The sequence below is a fragment of the Paroedura picta genome, chromosome 2, assembly GCF_049243985.1.
Source record: "Paroedura picta isolate Pp20150507F chromosome 2, Ppicta_v3.0, whole genome shotgun sequence".
Taxonomy (NCBI): Eukaryota; Metazoa; Chordata; class Lepidosauria; order Squamata; family Gekkonidae; genus Paroedura; species Paroedura picta.
The window spans coordinates 46,458,058-46,480,962 of record NC_135370.1 but is presented as its reverse complement, the minus strand read 5'-3'; the positions used below and the strand labels follow the sequence as shown (position 1 = coordinate 46,480,962).

At 44.5% G+C, this 22,905-nt stretch overlaps 1 protein-coding gene and 1 long non-coding RNA gene across 2 annotated transcripts in view; both read left to right on the top strand.

Moving 5' to 3' along the window:
• Window positions 1-6,575, top strand: part of GALNT13 (polypeptide N-acetylgalactosaminyltransferase 13) — a 313,273-nt gene extending 306,698 nt beyond the window's left edge. Inside the window, exon 12 of the mRNA XM_077320014.1 lies at window positions 371-6,575. Coding sequence (XP_077176129.1) covers window positions 371-511 — 141 coding nt within the window. The 3' untranslated portion in view covers window positions 512-6,575. The remainder of the gene's footprint in view (window positions 1-370) is intronic.
• Window positions 6,576-9,093: 2,518 nt separating this feature from the next.
• The window catches only part of LOC143828650 (uncharacterized), a 28,933-nt gene continuing 15,121 nt past the window's right edge, over window positions 9,094-22,905 (top strand). The window contains exon 1 of the long non-coding RNA XR_013227796.1: window positions 9,094-9,524. This is a non-coding gene — a long non-coding RNA (uncharacterized LOC143828650). The remainder of the gene's footprint in view (window positions 9,525-22,905) is intronic.

Below are 22,905 nucleotides of genomic sequence, written 5' to 3'. Positions count from 1 at the left end.
GAGCACAGCACTAGTCTGCTTAAAGAATAAAAAAGTTTTTATTCAGAAGGAAAACAACTGTGTTTAGAAAGAGATAGAGAGAGATCTAACTATCTAGCTACCTGTTGTCTGCAGTCATTCTGTCTGTTCAACTGCTATTCTGGAGACCAGCAGGGAGGAAGTATGCTTCAAGACCCGGAAATTTCCTGTTGAGCCAATCAGGACGCTGAAGAATAATCGGAAAATCAACAGAAAATTCCTATGTTAAAAAAAACATCTCCTCCGATGCCCCCAGCAGGAACCCTTTATATTCTGCTGAATTATGTACACTGCAGATTTTGTACATTCCAGCACTATTTTAAACTAAAAGCATGTCTTTCCCCTTTTTTAGAGGCTTACCTTGAAGCATGTGAACAGTAACCAGTGTCTTGATGAGCCATCTGAGGAAGACAAAATGGTTCCTACCATGAAGGACTGCAACGAAAGTCGATCTCAGCAATGGCTACTACGCAACATGACCTTGGGTGCCTAAAACCGAGAGAGACTAGCTGTTTCCTCAGGCCTTGTAAGGTTCTAGACTTTTGTACTTCACACATTTGTATCAGAAAAAAAAAGGATGCATTCCTCTTCCTTAGCTGTTGGTGAAATGAGAGGTTTTGGATGCTTGGTTAAAAGCCCACCTGTCAGGGGAAAAAACATACTCTTTTTTTTAATTGCTTAAAGCATGTTTGCACTTTTCCCCTTAATTATTTTACTCATTCAGCTGAACAACACAGGAGCTCATTAGAATATTAACATTCATTATTATCAAGGAATGATACTCTTGGGGGGAATCGGAGTCATGAAAAGCATTGCAAAGCTAAACTCCCAAGGTCCGGGGGGGGCACTGAGCTTTGCCATTGACTACGTCACGTAATGTTTGCTTGAAAGTGACAATGTTAAATGCCTTATGAAACTTTGCATTTTGAAAGGTTATATCATTTGTTTTATAAAGTCGATGTGCTTGTACTGGTCCTTCATGGCAACAGTGGAAGGTTATTAACTTTTATCAGTGCCACTGGTAACCAGCGGAAAGCTCAGCTGAAAGGAATTATGAGCGATTGGTGTACTGTATATAATGAATGTCGTACCCAAAAAAGTGACATTTTTTATCATTTTGGGGTTTTTTGCTTCGTTTTGTAAAATCAACAAAACTGAAGAAAGAATGCCATAAGGTATAGGATGCAAAAATAACAAAAGACAATACAGGCCATAATTCATAATATATGCAATTAAGACTTGCTGGAAAAGATAATAATGCTAGGGAAAGTGAAGGCAGCAGGAAAAGAGGGAAGCCCACCGGAGATGATGGATTGATTCAGTCAAGGAAGCCATGGCCCTCAATTTACAAGACTGTTAACGGTGGGATGTTACGGAGCTTGTTAATTCAGAAGGTCACCATAAGGTGATAACGACTTGACAGCACTTAATACATATCCTTATCCATTGTTGCTCCTCTGTATATTTATGAAACAGCCTGGGGGGTGGGACATGTCCGGCTGTCCAAGTTAGAATAGGGCCAATCAGGGTGCTGCCAGCTTTTCCCTGATTGGCCCTGCCCCTGCAGCTCCCGCCCTCCGTCTCTGGACTCTAGCCTCCTTGCTCTCAGATGCCTCAGTGCCTGGAGCCAGCAGCAGGTAAGGGGAGAGGGCCCTGGGCAAAGGATCGAGGTGGAGGGCTTGCTAACGAGGGTCTCTTGGCCTGCTAGGCTGGGCGTGCTGACAAGGGCCTCCCAGCCTGCTGACTGCCTGCTAAAGAGCTCTGTCCTGGCCCTGATAACAAGCTGCCCAGCCCCCGCCTGGCCCACTTGATCTGGTTGCAAGCTGCAGCCCATAGCCACCTTAAGCTGCCTGGCCAGGGGAGGGGGCCCTTTCAAGGCCCATTCTTATGAAGGGCTTTGAAGCTAGTATATAAATAACACCGATCCTTGGAAAAACATAAACTGTTATAAAACAGTCTTAACCTGTGGCTGGCTTACTAACACGTTGCACAAACCTAACAAAAAGCAGAACTTGTTCATATGAATCACCAAGGATGAAACTCCTTTATTCCGCAGCAGCAGAGGCTTAATTTGAGTAACAGTTAAGCTTTATTAGGTTAATCATTGACTTTTCCACTCATTATTAAAGTTTTTCTGTCTAGAAAGCTCATCTTCCAGGTATATTTAGCAGATGGGGAAAGTATCTGAAAAAGGTATTGACTTAAAACCAGTTAATAAATGCATGATTGTGGAGCTGGGATAATTAAAAAGCATATCTAATTATAAGCTGATGACCTACAGCACAGCCATTCTCAGGACCAAGTTCACCTCAGATGGCAGTGGAATTTTTAAATACAAGGCACTTTTTTGACATATCATCATCCCTGTGCCTAGGTAAGGGTAACCATTTCCTAACACTGGAATCTCTCACCAGGCTAGGTCAATCATGGCCAGTATTGGGGCTATCAATACACAAAGTATGCTAAACTTTATCTAGATTTAAACACACTTGCCATGCCAAAAATCTAATCTGAGTTGTGCTTTATTGTTGTGTGGTAAGACCCACATCGCAATGCAAAGATGGGCTAAGCCCCTTTCTATATAGCATGGCAGCAGTGGCCTTCTGGAAAGAATCAAATAAAAAGCTATGCACTCTGTTTCATCTCAGCATTCACCTCTCCTCTCTGGAGGATGTGTATATCTAACTCACTTCCAAAAGCATTCTGACTAAGCAGTCTCATTTTCCATGCACTCCATCTCACAAAAGAAAATAGGGAACACCTCGTCTACATATCAAGAGTTACTGCCTGAAATCCTTGACATTTATATCCCACTCATTCCCTGCTAGAGGCTCTTCTCAGCCCATTTTTGTTCAATGTTTTGTCCAGTGCCAACTTCCTTTATCAGAGGATGAAAGGAAAGCAGTACAGTGGCATTTTGATTCTCTTCTGTAGTCAAGGTTCATCCACGCTCCACTCAGAAATCTGACTTGGGTGGAGGGCTAAAACCAGAAGAACCCCGGTAAGAACACACTAGCAAACTTTGAAAGGAATTCCTTAACACCATTTCAATTGCAAAACTGATGCAGCCACTGTAAAGTCTACCAGACAGTGGCGCTTGTAAATAAGAAACTGTGTCTTGTAAATAAGGAACAGTTGTAGAGTGTATATACTCAAGGGTCCATATACTCACTCAAGCTCCACTCAAGAATAACAATACAGTACAGTTGTCCATGACACAAGGAAAAGATGACCCCCGTTTGTGTATGGAACATATTTCTAATAATAGTGATTTAGCTTTACTGGACAAAATACATTGATTTTATCATGCCCAAGAGATGAATGTGCTGAGCTGTATTTCTTATATTTCTTATATAAATGTAAAACTTGGTCCTTTAAAGTGAATGGTTTTGTACAAGTTGAATGAAGTCTTTAAAACACTAATAACCAGAACTGAAGTTCTGTTTATCCAGACATCATCATCAATAAACATAAAAACAGAGGAAGAGTTGGTTTTTACTGCTTTTGGTTGGTTGGTTTTTATTGCTTTTCACTGCTTAAAGGAGTTTCAAAGCAGCTAACAATCGCCTTCCCTTCCCGTCCCTACAACAGACATCCTGTAAGGTAGGTGAGGCTGATCAGAATCTACTCTGTGAGAACAGCTTCTAACATGACTTTGACTGGCCCAAGATCATCCAGCTGGCTGCATGTGGAGAAACAGGAAATCAAACCTAGTTTGCCAAATGAGAAGCAACCACTCACCACTGTACCAAGCTGGCTCCATCAACAAGTGTCATTCTTCATGTTGTTCAGGATGAACGCTAAGGATCCTGAGTCTATGCGTTCTTTTTAAATTAAAAAGGAAAGCCTAATGACTTGGATCTTGTCACCTTGCCAAAGTGAATTAATCCTACCTACCCTGAACCCCAGTAGATTCTAACGGTGGTTACCTTAAATTCTCATGTCTACTCTGAGGAAGAAGAAGAGCTGGTTTTTTTGTACCACACTTTTTACTATTCGAAGGAGTCTCAACGTGGCTTACAAAAAAACCTTTCCTCTCCCCACGATGGACACCCTGTGATATAGGTGAGGCTGAGAAAACTCTGAGAGAACTGTGACTGGCTCAAGGTCACCCAGTTGGCCATATGTGGAGGAGTCAGGCATCAAACACGGCTCTCTAGATTAGAGGCTGCCACTCTTAACCACTATGCCACGCTGGTTTATTGGTTTAGTAGACCAATAAAAATCACTGATATTAAGATAAATGACATTCAGTGCTTACATTTTCAGGTTGAACACTTTGCAGTGGCTTTGAACCAAATCTATTCCCCCTGCCTTAACAGGAGCAAATGACACTTCTATGTTTATGCACTGGGAACTTCACTGCCCCACCCCCGTATCAGGAGGACAGATAGGGGGTGGATGAGGTGCACCAGAACAAATGCTCCCCCATGTGGGTGCAGGAAGAGGTGGGGCAACCTGCCATGACTAAAACTCCAGCCTGCAGCCCAGCATGAAACCTCCAGTGCATAAACAGTCTATGGGGGTAGGGATAAGCTGCAATTCTGCAGTATTTCTCATTCTCCTGCACCCTCTGTACCATACCACATGGTGACTCTTAGGGTTACTAACCTCCAGGGATTATAACTGATCTGCGAGTGACAAGATCAATTCACCTGGAGAAAATGGCTACACTGGAAGGGCAACTCTATGGTATTATAGCCATTGAATTCCCTCCCCTTTCCAAACACCACCTTCCTCAGGCTCCACCCCTCAAATATTTTCCAGTCCAGAGCTGGGAACCCTAGTAATCATGGTGGGCTCCTACCCCCTTTGGAGAAGAGGCATGGGGAATGCATGAAGAAGGGGATAAATAGAATAGTCTTGTTCCATAAGCAGAACTCCACCTGCAGGTTCTTTTGATTCCTTCAAACATCTGTTACATATGGTTCATACTCTGAAAATGTTGGCCTTAGTTTGTATTTCCCATCTGTAAAATGGGGTCAACACTTCCTGTTTCTGCACGGTGTGATGGGGTTTATTACTATTTATAAATAATGTTTGAAATGTTAACAGTTATGGAAGTCATCAGCTATTGGGTTTAATACCGATAATGGGTTTTTAGTTCTTCCATATTCTCAGTTGTTTTCAGGAAATGTGAGGGAAGTAAAGGTAGAGGAATGCTCAGAATATGGGTACATTCTGACAACAAGAACAAGACAGCATTATTAACAGTCCTTTATGGGAGATAACTTTATGAAGAGATTGATGTATAAAATTTGGGTCAGATGTAGTGAATTAGCTTTGTCTTCAAAAGCTGTTTCTGGACCATGGAAAACCCAAGGATGATATTATTTTATAACAAACTTGTATATATAACTAGCCTTTTAAACAGGAGAGAGATTAGTACTGTACTGCTAACCAGCACGGTCCAGGATTTTTTTTTTTACTTGAACGTAACAAAGATCATATCTGATCACATAAATTTTAGTTGCATCTCATTTGTAGATGCTAAATACAGTCTCAAAAGAGGCAAAATACTAGTGAAGGTGCTTAAATGTAAGGCTATGAATAAGGGTGTAGCAGTTTAGGGGAAGTCTGAAAACAAGATTTTAATGTCACTGTCTTCTTAGTCCTTCTGCATCAGAAAACTCGAATGCATCTGCAATTTCGACAGGACCTCAGACATGTAATTAACTACTGTGACAGCTACAGCTTGAGAATTCCAAGTGTATTCCACTAACTACCACTTTCTGTTTTGTATTTCAATGTATGGAATAGATGAAAAACAAATCTGCTGCTATTACTGTACAGCATATGAACACATCTGGTGAGAGTACACCACGTTTAAACTTGCTACTAAATATACTACTGTTTGATCTCAAGGTGTTGAATGAACACCAGCAATGTGTTTTCAATTAGGCTATGTGAATTCTTAATGTTTAAAAGTGTTTGTTTTTAAACATTCAGATATATTTTGAAAACCCCCATTGTGTTGTCCCAAATACGTTAACAGTCCCCATTTGCCTCAAGCTACCTGTGTTTTAGACAGATGGGGGAAGTCCCTTTCTTGAAAACAGGACTGCTCTAATCATGGATGTTTTATAACCATCTAGGTTGTTCCCCATAGAAAATGGTGGCAAATCCAAGTTGGACTCAAATGCACACTCACAGAGTCCTAACCCATTCCAGCTTCCGGATGAGTACAGTTGTATGATACACGTGCTTGCAAACACTTATTTTCACATCCCCACTTTTTACAGTTTTAGGTGTATATGTCCAGCAAGTGTGCACCTAAAAAGAGTAATGCATGATGTGATTCTTTATACATGACAGTTGTGGACTTTGCTGTGTATTTCATTTTCCTTGTCAGAAAGAGACTGCCTTTCAGGAATCACTTGCAAAGCTTCCTGAATAAAGTTCTTGGGACACAAATACATGTTTTGTTTCTAAGAGTGGGATGTGGATAAAGAATTACACCACTTTAAATGTTGTAACAGTAACTAAATGTCAACACTGCTGTAAATTTTAAATATTTATACATTTTTGTAGAAATAAAATATGCCAGTTTAGTTTTATTCTTGTGTCCATTGTCTTTGTTACTAGTATTTTAACTTTATTTATATCCCACCTTTCACCCCACTGGGGACCCAAAGCTGTCCTTCTGCAGAGAACATTTGAATGTATCTACAATTCTGACCTGTAAAGAAGACTTTGTCTATGCCCAATAGGGCTTTTTTTCTTCCTCTACACATGCACACATATTGTTGGATCATATCTCCAGCATGCAAGCTGTGGGTGCCATGGCACTCCCGGGCACCTTTTCTGGGGCCTGCCAAATGTTTTTATTATGTGGGTGGGCCTAGGTGGTGCTTTTGCCCAGCAATACTTTTGATTGGCCATTGGAGATTTGATTGGCTCTGTGGATTTGTAATTAAATTGTTTCAGCAGCAACTGCCAACACAGCACCAAGATCTTCACTGTAGCCAATTACACATGGGCGGAAAAGGCCGGGCCAGCACTTGTTTGGCAGCAGGGCTAATCCCTGCATCCATACAGTGTTGGCATCATCCTGTCCCAGGCTTGGCCTGGATCAGGCCCTCCATTGCCGCATGGCAAGGGAATGTGGGGAAATCTGTGTTCCCTTTTTTGCCACAAGGGCCAATGGGGCCTGTCCCAGGGCAGGTCTGTGTGGACGGTATCCTGGAGGGCACAGAAAGTGCCCCCATTTGGCTCTGTGACACTTTGCAGTGCTGAATGGGTTTTTTTCTTTGGGATTGTGTGCTAATGCAATCCCACCTTTGTGCAAAGAACCCTACTTCCCCATGCGGCGGAACCATCCTGCCCCAGCTGCCTCTATATGGAGCCAGAAATCCTGGGTGGACTGGGTCTGCCACAAAAAACAGTTCCCCATGGGGACACAGGAAGTGGCAGGGCAAACAACCCTGCTGCAAACTCCTGGTGGCAGTCCGGTGCAGCAGTCATTGTGTGGAATCAGTATATGTGACTGAAGGAAAGCTATATACCCTTTTTGTGGCTGACCCATCTCCTGTGGCAGCCATTGTGTGGCTATGCCCACCACATTGTATCAGAAGTCCAAAGGTACCCACAGGCTCAAAAAGGTTGGAGACCCTTGCATGAGGTGTACCTTTCTCATGCCACTTTTACGTTCCTTTTTACATCTCTATACTTTTGAACAGCAGTTTGGGATGCCACACAGGGAGGCTCTTTGGGGACTCCCCCCCCCCAAAAAAAAATCTGCTATGCACGTTTTCACAGTTATCTAATTTATAGCCAGTATGCTTAATTAAAATCACACTTAAAACATTATCCATAATACATACAATGCAAATATTTTCTGAGTGCTGTTTTTGGGGGTTGGGTATTTATTTATTCTTTTGCAGAATCAATATTTTGATAAATAATACCTATATTTCTATAATAATTAGGATATATATATTTATTTAAACCTCTCAAAGACAAGTATTCTTAGAAATGCAGGCAGTGTTTTTTATTTCTTCGCAAAGAGCCAGAGTATACAAAAATGGATACTCTTATAAAGCAATCATCTTAATGGCTGGTTTGTGAGGCTTTTCATCCACAGCTTTACAACAATGCTCTCTGATTACATAAAAATTTGGCAAAATATGAAATCTTGTCACATTTCCATGCTTAAAATTAACAGTTCCTCCAGTGTCAGTCTATGTTAATGGCTAGATTTTTTTGAATCCTATTTTTTATGTTCTACTTTGAAAAGATAATTTCTGCTCTGTAAAAGGCAAAGAAAAAAGACTATTGGAAAAATAAAAGATTAGTGCGTGAATAAGGTGAAAATTGAATTCATCTCAGGAGACTGAAGAGATCAGGGAGAAGAGAGAAAATGAGTCCACTTTACCACATTTCTGAAGACAAAGTAATTCATAATGCGTATGTTATAATGAGCAATGGCAAGCTCTGATTAGATTATTTCACACTTTAGTACGAACTCAAAATGTATAATGTATAATGAACATTTGTAGTTAACCTTGTCGTGTTTTCAGTGGGGTGCGATTGTTATTTTATTTTTTGTTCACTTTTTAGAACCAAAGAGTAGCACACTAGAAAAATATGCTCCAAATTTTACTGTAACCGATAAATTTCATTAAAATCCCTAGGAGAGGATTCAGAGAGCAAGACTGCTTTCATGTGCAAAGAGATCTTGGGTAGTCAAACTGCAGCCCTCCAGGGAATGCTGGCAGGGGCTCCTGGGAATTGTAGTCCACGGAGATCTGGAGGGCCGCAGTTTGACTACCCCTGTAAGGCTTGCATTTCTGGGCTACCTGTCCTCATGGACATTTAGCAGATCTCTTTAAACAGAGCAACTTTTCAAAAGGCTTTTGGAACATTGACTGGGAAAAGAGGATATATGGTTGCTTTCTGAAGGGTTTCCAATACTAGATTGGGCCGGAGTCACTCTGAGCCTCTGAGGGAAGGGCAGGGTTATGAATGTTGTTGGGATTCTTGTTCTTGCATCCTTCCATGCACACTGACAGTCACTGAGGTGATGCATGAAGGGAGAATTCCATTTCAGTTAACTTTGACAGTTGGTGACTTATTTGGTGTGTAAGAAAGTGAGAGCTAGATTGAGAGTGTCCCTCTTCAGGTTATAAATCAGGCTTATAAAATGTAAAATAATATCTCTTTATTGTGAATGTCAAATAGTTTAACAGAACCCAATTGTAACTTGATGTAAATGAGGGGGAGTATCACTGAAGACCAGTTTTACCTCAGAAGAAAGTTACTTTTAAAAGCTTTACGTCTGAACGTTTTTTCTAGTCTGAAAGTAAACATTTATTCTTACTAAAGAAGACTATATAGTTTATTTTTCAAATAAGAAGTAAATAGCCAAGAAAGAGCTGCAGTCAATTTTTCTTGTGAGGTAAAACTGGTCTTCAGAGATACTCCCCACCCCCATTTACATCAAGTTACAATTGGGTAAAAAGTTTCTCATTCTGCTGAATAAACTCTGACTGGGAGGTTGGTGCAAGGTAAGCAACTTTCACAAAGATTTTGTCATATTTTTACAATTGAGATATTGAAAGAAATCAAAATCCCAGTATAACCCTCATTATTTTAAATTTTTACTACTTAAATGAACTAATATTTAATGTTTTATGTATTTTAATCCTTTGTAAGTCTCTGGGAAAGGGCAGGGTATAAATGTAATGAATCAATCAAAACTTGCTATGTAACCCTAATTTATAGTAATTTTATAAATCTCTCACAGTGTAATTTTATAAATCTCTCGCCCTAAATGCATCTTTTTACTCTTAGTGAAATTGGGATGTTCCTTGGATCTTGGGTTCTCTTAAATATTTTCAATCAGAACAAAAATTGCCTCCCCCTTTCTCTCGTACCAAACTTTGAGGCTTCCAGTAACACATTTGCTTTAAGAGAGAGCATGTATGTGTTAAGAGTTTACCTTAACTGTGGGCCAGAATGGACATTCTCCCAGCCACTGGACATGGAGGACAGAACAATGAAGCGGCAGGGACTTACCGGTGCCGCTGGTTGGCTGGGGGAGGGCGAGTGGGGAAGCGCCGGTTCTGCATTCCTCGTTGAGGGTTGGCGGGATCGTCAACAACAGGAGCGGTCTGAGTCCAGAGTAGCCTCAAAATGGGGTAGTCCTGCAATGTCAAATTCTTCTAATAGTGAGTCCCCAGTGCGGCAAACTCGGGGAAGAGGAAGAAATAAGAAGGCGAATGCCAATCGCAGACATGGTTCCAGGAGTGCCAGGATCAGGAAAAGCAAGGAAGTTCAAGAGTTAACAAGTTCTAGTGAGGGTTCTTTTAGTAGTTTTGGTGGCAAAAGTGAGAGCACATCCGCTTCATCGGAGGAAGGGGATTCACAGGCTAGTAAACAGGTGCTAAGAGACAAATCATCCGATACTTACTGGAGAGGCTATGCTAGGGCCGTGGAGCACATGTCTAGGGCAAAAGTCAAAGGGAAGGGTCGGGCTCAAGGCAGCCCATCCAGTACTTCAGGAGAGGGGACGAGCCGTACTTCTAAAGAAGGAGTGCGACATGCAGGACAAGTTGGAACAAAACATGGGAGGAATTCAAAATCTAAAGGGCACAAACGACGGCGGTCTCTGCGCAGCAGTCCGTCGTCGGGTGAGTCCTCCGAGTGGGATGACGGGACGGAAATCAGGCGGGAGGGCTGGTTTTGGATTGAAGGGGCTTTTGTGCCCGGAATACCGAAATGGATGGATCTTCGTAGGACAAACACAAAATGGCTGTTAGATGAAGCTGGAGTGCCGGAAAAGGATAGGGCCCCTCCCGTTAAATACAAGACGGCTGATGCGCCTCCAAGTGTTCACTTGCGGACTAAGATCCGTGAGCGGGCTCTGGAGGGTTATTTTGTTGATTTCTTTTCTCTCCTAAAAAGTCAAGAAAAGATCGGGGACACCGGTAGCAAAAAAGACCGGAAACGGCGGAAGGATGCTCCTTTCGTTGAAAGGTCCTTTGATAACTGGCTTAAGGGTTTTGCTGAATATCTGATCCTAGTCAGTGGATCTTATCCCGAGCGAGGGTGGCATTTGGGCCGCTACTTTGCGCATATATTGGAGGCTCGGGACATAGCAGGGGATGAAGGGGCAATTGAGTATGACCGTGCATTCCGGGAGTTAGCTTCGCAGAATCCGGATGCACGGTGGGACTTAAAGCACCTAGACACATGGATGGTCACAATTTGGTCAGGAGCCAGGCGTCCCAGGGAACGCAGCCAACAGGGTGGGCCAGGAAAGCGTTCTTTTGGTCTCACATGTTGGGATTTTAATAATAAAGGATGCAGGCGGCGGCGTTGCCGTTTCGATCATAGATGTGAAGCATGTGGAGGGGGTCATGCTCTTCCAGCATGTACTAAAGGTGGTTCATCAATGCCCTTTCGAGGGGCCCGGCCTCTCAGTAAAAAAGAAGGGGGGTCGGGCACTGCTGGATCTTCAAATGCTGCCAAAACTACTTAGGTCCATACCTGCTGTGCTGCCAAAACCACTTAAGTCCATTCCTGAGGTGCTGTTATCCAACGCCCCCACTCCGGTAAGTGTGTCACACTTGTTGGCTTGGTTACACAGATACCCCAATAGAAGGGCAGCAGAATACCTTGCAGAAGGTTTCCGGGAAGGCTTTAGGATTCCTTATGTCGCGATACGAGAGGCTTCGTGGTCTGAAAACTTAAAATCAGCTAAGACAATGCCTGAGGTGGTAGCTAAAAAGCTTGAGAAAGAGTGCAGGGAAGGGCATATTGCAGGTCCATTTGATGCCCCACCGATCCCTCATTTACGGGTATCTCCGTTGGGGGTTGTGCCTAAGAAGGCAGCAGGGGAGTTTAGACTTATCCACCATTTGTCTTATCCACGGGGGTCTTCAGTTAATGATGGAATACCACACGAATTATGTTCTGTGCGATATGCGCCTTTTGATCAGGCAGTAGCTCTGGTTAAGGCCAATGGGCCTGGTGCGTTAATTGCTAAATGCGATATTCAATCGGCATTTCGGCTGTTACCAGTGCACCCGACAGATTTTAACCTATTAGGTATGCAATTCCAAGGTAGCTGGTACGTGGATAAGGCAATGCCAATGGGCTGTGCTGTGGCTTGCGCAGCCTTCGAGTCGTTCAGCACATTCTTAGAATGGGCGGTAAAGGCTAAGGGGCAGTTTGATGAGGTCACTCATTATTTGGATGACTTTCTTTTTGTGGGGCCCCGAGGTTCAATGGCATGTGCACAGCGGCTAGCCACGTTTCAGGACTTGGCGGCAGAGCTTGGTGTTCCATTGGCGGCTGGAGAACAGAGGGACCGGTAGCTTGCCTTTCATATTTGGGGATCGAACTTGATTCCATTGAAGGTACCTCCAGGCTTCCCCAGGATAAAATAATAAAAGTAAGAAGGCTGTTGGGAGAAATGTGTGGGAGGAAGAAATGTACCCTTAAGGAAATGCAAAGCTTGGTTGGACATCTCAACTTTGCATGTAAGGTGATAACACCAGGCAGGGCATTTTGTGCGCGATTAGCGCATTCCACTGCTGGAGTGAAGCAAGCGCATCACCACATAAGGGTGACCCGTCACATAAAAGAAGATTTGACGGTTTGGAGGGAATTTTTGGAAACGTTCAATGGGGTTGCCATATGGCAATCTCCTTTATCAGTTAAGGATAGTTTACAAATTTACTCAGATGCTGCGGGGAGCCTAGGATTCGGGGTATTTTATGAAAACCGATGGTGTTCAAGACGTTGGCCTGATTGCTGGGATGCAGCAGTGCGTAGGGACCTTACCTTTTTAGAAACTTTCCCAATTTTGGTTGCCGTGGAGTTGTGGGGTTCATTGTTTGCTAACAAACGGGTAAAGTTCTGGTGTGACAATCAGGCTGTGGTTCATATAGTGAACAGACAAAGTTCAAAGTCAATGCGAGTTATGAGGTTGCTCCGCAGACTTGTCTTGACTTGTTTGAGGTTTAACGTTACGTTTGTGGCCAGCCACGTATCCGGGGTCCACAACGAAATAGCCGACACCCTCTCTCGTTTGCAGGACGAGAGGTTCCGTCAGTTGGCCCCGGGTGCGAACGCAGCCCCAGACGTCTTTCCAGAGGAGCTGTGGGCACTTGGCCGAGAATGATTTTACAGGCCGTGCTAGGCTCTGTGGCACCATCTACACGTCGATCGTACTTGGGAGCTGCCAAAAACTTCCTTCTATTTTGCAGAACACTAGGCTGCCGGGGGGACTGGCCTATGAAGGAAAGTTTATTGCTGAGCTACATGGCACATCTGTGGGAGCGTGGGGCATCACATAGAACTATTAGAGTCCAATTAGCGGGACTCTCTTTCTATAGCAAACTGTTTAAGGGTTGGGATCCGGGATCATCGTTTTTGGCAAGAAGGGCCATTAACGGTTGGAGACGTCAAGCCCCTGGGATCCCAGATGCTAGGCGCCCGATTACAAAGAATATTTTACAGAGGTTGCTGCAGAAGTTGCACCACATCTGTTTAAATAAGTATGAGGTCTACCTTACAGGGGCGGCCTTCTCGTTGGCCTTTTACGGAGCATTTCGAAGTGGGGAGCTGCTGTCCCCGGCTCGTACTAGGGCAGGGGCAGCTACAGTTGCCTTACATGATGTAACACTTCATGGGGATGGTCTGTTGATTTGGCTCCAGAAATCGAAAACAGATCAATTGGGCAAGGGTATTTCAGTTCACATCCGAAAGCACGACTTACCTGTTTGTCCGGTACGATGGGTATCTAAGTTTTTGAAAGTTCGCCCAGATATTGTTGGGCCGTTATTGATACATCGGGATGGGTCGTACTTTTCCCGATTTCAGTTTATGGCAGTTCTCAGGCTTTGTCTGAATGAGCTAGGATTGCCTGCTGGACAATTTGGTTCACATTCTTTTAGGATTGGGGCCGCTACGCAGGCTTTGCAAGATGGGGCTTCCACAAAACAGATCATGAAACTTGGGCGGTGGCGCTCAGCAGCCTATAAAGGGTACCTGCGCCCAGATATGGTTCACTAATCTATTCATTGTTCCAGGGATATGCCCTTCGATTTGGACAGTGTTGGTACTGGGGCACAGCATCATCTATTGGGCCAGCCGGTATGCAGTCAATTCTGGTTGGGGCCGTCATCTTGGTTTGGATCACCACCTTCGCATTACATGGTGTGGTCATCGGGGCCTGAGATGGAGATACCTGCTGGACGTTGCATCCCAAGCTATCTATCGTTGGGGGATGCCGAGTGTAATGATTGTTCAGCTGGGTGAAAACGACATACCAAAGATTCCTGGTCGCCAATTGATTAACATCATGGTGGAAGATCTGAAGGTTTTGCAGCAACGTATGCCCCAGACGACTTTGCTATGGTCAGAACTTTTGAGCCGGCGCGTCTGGAGTTCCATGAAGAAGGCAGCGATCATTAATAGGGCAAAAGCTAAAATTAATCGTTCTATTTGTAGTTTTGTTATTAATTGGGGAGGCCGTGTTGTTAGGCACCCTGACATTGATAGTCAGCTCGGAGCGTTGTTTCGAGCGGATGGAATACACCTATCCGATTGGGGGCATGACATTTGGCTAAATGATATCCGTTGGGCTCTTATTGAATGGTTATGTGGAGTTGAGGGTTGGCGGGATCGAATTCTTCGTTCAGTGGCGTTTGGAACACAGGAGAATGAGCCTATTGGGGGAGCCGGTATGCGATCGGACTCCCCTCAGGGGTTGGGACCTCCTTAACGAGGTGGTTCTAATGAGTGACCAGCTGACCCGGCGGGGCGGCGAGAGTGGCTCATTAATTGACCAGATGACTCTGGAGGTAGTCAAGGAGGTTTGCGCCCTTTGGCCCTCCATATGAGTTATCTCCCATGATTAGAAACCTGATTGGAAGTCCGTATTCCCGGCGGGGAACATTGATGGACTTCTTATCGGGTTGTGTGGGTGGGGCAGTCAGCGGACTGCCTAGGTAAGGCTCATTCACCTGGTGTAGCGCCAACCCTCCGTGGGAGGTTGTTTGATTAAAAGCTGTGGCCATTTTTAAGCCAATGCTGAGTCGCGTCTTCCTTCCACCAAATCTGGCCTCGTACCAGCCAATGAAGCGGCAGGGACTTACTGGTGCCGCTGGTTGGCTGGGGGAGGGCGAGTGGGGAAGCGCCGGCTCGGCATTCCTCGTGCGGGGCTCGGGCGCGGGTCGCGGCGGCAGGCGCGTGAGCCTCGGGCGGGGGTTTAAACGCCCCGGGAGGACGTTGGCCGTTGCTTCCCTGCCTCTGTCTGGAGTGCGGGCGAGCAATCCCACCCTCCCACCCATTATGTTGTATGGTTTAATTGTTTATGTTTTGATTGCAATGTTTTAGTCACAGCGTTTGGAACACAGGAGAATGAGCCTATTGGGGGAGCCGGTATGCGATCGGACTCCCCTCAGGGGTTGGGACCTCCTTAACGAGGTGGTTCTAATGAGTGACCAGCTGACCCGGCGGGGCAGCGAGAGTGGCTCATTAATTGACCAGATGACTCTGGAGGTAGTCAAGGAGGTTTGCGCCCTTTGGCCCTCCATATGAGTTATCTCCAATGATTAGAAACCTGATTGGAAGTCCGTATTCCCGGCGGGGAACATTGATGGACTTCTTATCGGGTTGTGTGGGTGGGGCAGTCAGCGGACTGCCTAGGTAAGGCTCATTCACCTGGTGTAGCGCCAACCCTCCGTGGGAGGTTGTTTGATTAAAAGCTGTGGCCATTTTTAAGCCAATGCTGAGTCGCGTCTTCCTTCCACCAAATCTGGCCTCGTACCAGCCAACCCAATTCTTCTGCTGGTACATTGTGGAGCATGAAGCCTAGTAATTTTTTCCTCCAAGTACTTAATTGCTGAAAGATTTCAGCTGAAACAAATTTTGTCTACTGGGGCCCTCCGTTTATTGAAATCACTTCTTTTGGAGGAGGATGTTCCCCATCCTTTGAACTGAAGCTGATTCCTTATCTCAGTTGGTGAGAATGGAGGCCCTGAGAACTTTGTTTCACATCAGAGGCCTGCTTTTGAGGAACTGTAGCTGGTCCAGGTCCAGCAAAAAAAAAAAAAAAACCAACACTTCTGAGACACTTAAGTACAAGAGCACAGGAGCTACTTTCTACTAAACCAGAAAGAGAATGTAATATTGCACCATGTCTGCTTCTTTCAGTTGGCTCATGGTCATCCCTGTATCGGCTTTGATCGTGTTGAGCCAGTGGATCCTTTGATGACCGTGTTTCCTTTTGCCGCTGACCACGCTGAGCATTAATGATTTTTCTAGCAAGTTTGATCACATGATGTGTCCAAAGCGAGCTTTAGCCATAATATCTTCCCTTCTAATGACATAGTTGGTTTGTTCCTCTCTAAAACTATCTTCTTGGTAACTTTGGCTGTCCATGGTATTCACAGCATTCGTCTCCAACACCATAATTCGAAAGCATCTATTATCCTCCTGTCTTGCACTACAATATTTATATTGTAGAGTTAAACATCTGCTGGGATCGTCAGCTGCAACAACATCTGCACTGGTCACTTTTGTCAGAGCATTTGATATTAGTGATAACTGAAGAAAGTGACATTAATTTCTGAATCTGGTTGTAAAAGATCTAGTGTTCCTCAAATTTCTGAGGAAGGGTGTACATACTAACTGATTTATTTAAGATGTCCTGTTCTTCTTGTCTTCCTTCAGCCAAAAAGCCATTAGCCCAAACAAGTATCACTGGCAGTTTTTTTCAGAAGACTGGCATTATTTCAGAACACAGTTGCACCTTTTTGGTGCCTCTTATCTAGTATAGGACTGCCACTTCTACAAAGACCTTGGTTTTTCCTATTCTCCCAGAATCCTCATGAAGTTAATTTTATGCCTGTCTCTTGACAGTGACATGTAATGAATTTATTGATGAACACCTAAGCCACACCATCTGTTCTGTGGCACTAGACATTTAATCTGAGCAGTTCATTCCATCTCTGCTGTTACGATGATATACACTTGTCTCCAAACTGCACAAGGCCATGTTTGCTACTAAGAATTAATCATAATCACAGATCCCAAAGCTGACATCCTTCCAGTCATCCTCCATTAGCAAAGAATAATTTGCTTATTGAACATTTTATCTTTCTGTTACTTAGATATATTTCAGTGGAGAGAGGGGGACTGTAGGTGAATACTTAAAGGTGGGAATATCAGTCTCAGCACAGCTATTTTAGTTTGGGAAGAGTAAGGCTACAGGCAGCAGCCAAGTATAATACTGGGGTAATAAGGTGGCCTAGGGATGCGCAGCCACCTGCAACCATGTCGATAGCTGCTGGGCATGGTTGCCCTACCCAGCAATCACCCAGGGAGATATAGTCACCTGCAACTGTGTGGATGACCCCTGGGCTCCAGGCAGGACAGAGAGTTGGACCTTCCCTGCTGTCACGTTGTCCACAGTAGGAGGGTGAGCAGGGGACACACAGCAACTTGCAACTGGGTTTATGCCTTCAGGACCTGGAGACAATGATTTTTAATTTCTGCAGCAGGTCTAGAATTTCATCTTCAGTTACCTCATTTTGGCTCAGTTCTTCAGAATTCCTTCCTGAAAACAGGAGAAGTGGCATGAGTATGTGCCCCACGCTTTCCACAATGAACACAGAAACACAAAAGTCAATGAGCTTCTCTGCCATCTCCCCATCTCCCGTTAGCAATCTCTTTATTCCTTTGTCATCCAAAGGCCTTACTGCTTCTCTGGCCGGTTTCCTGCTCTGGCTATAATGTAAAAAATAATTCTTTCTTATTCATGTGGTAGATGAAGCAATTGACCAACCTTTAATGCAATTTCCCCACAGCATATCAGGCAGGCCAAATTGTGTCTCTAGGGTTGCTCTCAGAGTGGAATTAAATCAGGAATCTCTGGAAGCTTTAGAATGGCAGAGATCATTTTTGTTATATCGTAAGATGCTCATGTCTAACAAGTGGCCCCTAAGTCTTATTAGGAAAAAATCTTATTAGAAAAGATCTTCTACTGAACTATTGGGAAAAGGTAATTGAAAACAAGCTTTCGCTGTTGAGCTTTAACCCAAACAAACTATATGAGAAGTTGGGACATATTGGGGGGGGGGGATTTAAGGAAGAGATATTTAGGGAGAATTTAAGAAAGAAATATTTTGGGCAGTTTATATCTTATAAATGGTATCTTCGCAGAATCTAACTCAGATGTTATTATTAGCAGCAAAAAAATTGTTGGCAATAATTAAAAGGGGATAATATAGGATTGTTTCAGTGTGATACTGTTTGTGGCTAGTTGGCCATTAAAGCAATATCAATTAAGTAAGAACTCCACTGAAATGAATATTGGAGCCAGCATAGCAAACAACTGCAATTCCACTGGAGAAAATGGCTTCTTTGGAGGGTGGACTCCATAGCATTATACTCCATTGAGGTCCCTTGCCACCCTAAATCCCATCCACTCCCAGCTCCACCTACAAAGTCTCCAGGTATTTCCCAACCCAGAGCTGGCAAACCTAGCACCAGGAGTTACATGGATGGGAGTCAAATGCAGAAGGCCCTGCCAGAAACCCTGCCTAAGGATATGTTGATGCCAGCCAAGTTAAAACACCAGGGATTGAATCTGAGAGCTTTTACTTGCTCTATTTATACTCCCACTGAGCTCTTTGGTCTTTTTTTCAACACCAGGTAGTGCCTTTGGGTAGTTTTAGAAAAGGCATTCTCTGGACCTATGAGGATATAACAGACACAAACCTATTTACTTTTAATCCTATGTAGTTTTTCATCTAAAAGTGACTCATAGAAGAAAAACCTAATTAAAACATTAGTTTGGTTTTGCCTGAACTGGACCCAGGCATGGTCTCAAGACATCTTTATTGAACCTTGAGCATGGTGAAGAAATGCCTGCCTGTTTCATGCTTTCTCTTTGAAGGCTTCATCAATAACATTTCAAAGCTAGAGGGAACGGGATTAGCCATTGTGAAGATATGTAGCAAGTCTGAGCAAAACAGAATGCAGAATACTGTAATTGTTAAGAGTATCAGAGGTCCAAGTTCAAATTCCCATAATACCATAGAAGCCCATTGGGTGACCTTGTTCCAGTCACTGTCTCTCAGGCTAACCTAATCCTAAAGGGTTGTTATGAGAACAGATGAGAGAAGGGAAGAACATATTTGCCACCAAAAATAGTTTGCAAGAAGAAGAGTATAAAAATCTATAGACGAGGGGAGTCTTATACAGCTCAGGAGCCAGCTGGCTTGTCCAAGACTTTTATCAGTCCCATGAGCAACTTGTGCAAGGGAGGAAAGCAGGATGCTGCTCAAGGGGTAGGAGCAGGGTAACATGCACACAGGATTATGTGGTTGAACCTGTCAAGAAATAGAAACTGGCAGGGATCAGGAATATGAGGCTGAGGTAAAATGGGGGGTGGCAGTGAAGAAAAAGAGCAGGTGTGGTGTTTTCCCGCTCCCACTACCTCCCACCACAGCTGACTAGTGAAGTCACTACACAATAATAATCATAATTTTTAATTTATATCCCACAACTCTCAAGAGACTCAAAGCGGCTTACAATTATAAAATCTCATAGACCATAAAACCCCTATACAAACCCTGACAACCCCCCCCCCCCAAGATTGGAGCCAAATAACCCCTGCCTCCCAAGCAGACTGACCTAGGGGTGGAGTGCATAGATGTAAATGCCCAGCCTCAAGAGGGGTCACATTGATACTGGCCCTGGCCTGAACCCAAGGCCTTGTGGAAGAGCTCAATTTTGCAGGTCTGGTAGAACTGTGATAGCTCCATCAGGACCCTCAGCTCTCCTGGGTGCTCATTCCACCAGGTTGGGGCCCCCCAAAAAACCCAGTCCTGGTCATGGCAATCAATCTTCCTTAGGGCCAGGGATCTCCAACCGAATAGTACCCGCAGAGCTGTTTGCTCTGCAGGGAGCATAATGAGACAGACCGTCCCTCAGACAGGTTGGACCCAAGCTGTGAATTGCCTTAAAGGTTAATACCAAAACTTTGAACCTGATCTGGGCCATAACTGGTAACCAATGCAGCTGCCTCAGGATAAGCTAGATATGGGCCCTCCACAGTGTCCCAGTGAGGACCCTAATAGCTGCATTCTGTACCAGCTGGAGTTTCTGGGTCAACAACAAGCGCAGGCCTGCTTAGAGTGAGTTACAGAAATCCAGAAATCTAGAGGTGACCATTGCATGGATCACTGTGGCCAAGCAGTCCAGGGACAGGTAGAGTGCTAGTAGCTTCACCTGGCACAGGTGGAAAAACACAGTATAAGCTACCCCTGTGACCTGGGCCTCCATAGATAAGGAGGAATCCGGAGTCACACCCAAATTCCTTGCTGAGGACCAGATGTTAAACTGAACCCCGGCCAAGGTAGGTAGACACGCTTTCTGTCCTGCCACCTTTCTGCCCAATCACATAACCTCTGTCTTGGAGGGGCTGAGATTCATACAACTCTGCTCTAACCATCTAGCCACAGCTTCCAATCATCTGGTAAATGTATCAGGGGGCCAACAACTCGTGGTCGACCACATCATATGCAGCTGACAGACTGAGCATCATGAGTATGGCCAAATCACCCTGATCCAGTTGGCGTTGGAGATCATCCACCAAGGTGACCAACACCGTCTCCAGGATGGAAGCAAGACGGGTATGGTTTGAGGACCGAAGTTTCCTCCAAGTATGCTAGGAGCTGGTCTGCCATGGCCCTTTCAACTACCTTACCAAGGAACACAAGATTTGAAACCAAACAGTAGCTGTCTGGGTCCCGTAGGTCCAAGAATGGCTTTTTCATTAAAGGGTGAATCACCGCCTCCTTCAGCACCTCTGGGAACTCCCCAGTAGATAGGGAGAGGTTGATAACTTCATCTGAGGTCCTCCTATCTGCTGGTCCTTTGATCTGAGTAACCGAGACGGACAGAAAAAGAGTAGAGACTCTGTAGGACCACTGCGAGGGCATGAAAGTGAAATTATAACAGATGATGAAGAGAGGGCTGAAGTGCTTTGTTCCTAGTTCTCCTCAGTCTTCTCCAGTGAGGGAAATAGTGCTCAATGTGTCAAAAACATAACACAACAAGGGGATGGGAATCACTGCAGGGGCAGTCCATAAACACCTTGTTTCCTTAAATGAAACAAAGTCTTCTGAGCCAGATTAATTGTATCCAAGTGTACTAAAAGAACTTGCAGATGTAATCTCTGAACCTTTGTCCATTATTTTTGACACTTCTTGGAGAACAGGTGAGGTACCAGATGAAAGAGCCAGTTTAACATCTGTAGCTGGCAACATTTTGGAACAAATCATCAAACAGTCAGTCCTTGAGCAGCTGGAACAGAGAGCTGTGATTCCTAAGACTCAGCACGGGTTTCACAAGAACAAGTCATGTAAGACCAACCTTATCTCCTTTTTTTTGAGGAAGTGACTACCTTGCTGGATCAGGGGAATGCTGTGGACATCGTTTATCTGGGTTTCAGTAAAAAAATTGGTAAGGTTCCACATGATATTCTTGTTGACAAGTTGGTAAAATGCAGTATGGATCCCAATTCTGTCAGGTGTATCGATAACTGGTTGACAGATCATATCCAAAGGGTACTTGTTAGTGGGTCAGCATCCTCTTGGAGAAGAGTGACAAGTGGAGTGCCCCGGGGCCTGTGTTGTTCAACATATTTATAAATGATTGGATTAGAGGGGCTACTTATTCAATACTAAACGGGGAGGGGTAGCAAACACAACAGAAGACTGAATCAGAATACAGAATCAGTGATAGGCTTGAGAAGTTTCTTACTGCGGGGGGGGCGGGTAGAGGGAGCCACGGCCCGGTGGTTGGGGACCACTGCTCTATAGTGCAGGGGATTGCAGTAGATGACCCATGGCGTCCCTTCCAACTCTTATTACTCTATGATTCTATGATTCTAAGGGGGCAGGTGGTCCCCTTCACCAATCCCAGCACCTCATCTACTTAGGCTTCTGAGACCAACCTGAAGCCATCACACGTATTCCCCCTTTTCGGCCAACAGTTCTCTGTATTAAGGGTGGAAGAAAGATCCCAGCAGATCAAAAAACCTTATCCATGAAAAAGCTTGCTAATGCCACACAGCCAAGTGCCAATTGACTACTATTTTGGCACCCCTGAATCGAACTACCCTAAATAACTGGGCCAGGCAAAAGATCTCATTTAGCTGCCCTAACCGCCATCCCATATGTCCTCAGAAGTGTGTGATAAAATGTTCTTTCCGCTTTGTCGCAAGTCTTCCTCCACACTCACTCTAGCCATCTCACTTCCCTCTGCCTTTTCTCCCTGGTATACCAGGGAGCCAGTTTGAGGTGAGGGCGGAGAGGTAGCCCTGGAGTGATCTCGTTGACAGTGGCAGTCAAACGGGATTGCCAGTCCTCCACTAGCACTGCTAGCAAGTCGCTGGGAGGTATCACTTCCCACAAAGCATTCAGGAAATGGATCAGATTCATAAGTCTCCACGGGCAGGCTAAAATATGCCCACACCCTGAGTGGGCGGTGTCCTGAGCCAGGCTTTCAGGGCATAGTGGTCTGACCATGGGATGGGATCAGCTGCTACCAGATCCAACTCTAACCCAGCACTGAAGATCAGATTTATTGCCCACCTTTTCACGGTTGACTCAGGGAGGGTAAAAGGATTCACACAAAACACGTAAACTAAATTAAATTATGTTAATTGAATAACAGTCCCACTGTTTCTGCGGGAAATGCAGGAAGGATAAGAACTAGGGGTAGGGGAAATCTGGAAGAACCAGGTTCACACTTTTCCCTCCATAGCTAGGAGTGTATTGTCTGGGTCACCTGAGGCTGATTGCTCATTCTGGCCCACCACATGGGATTTGGGTGGTGATGCTGGGGTAGGGGGGGGGATCC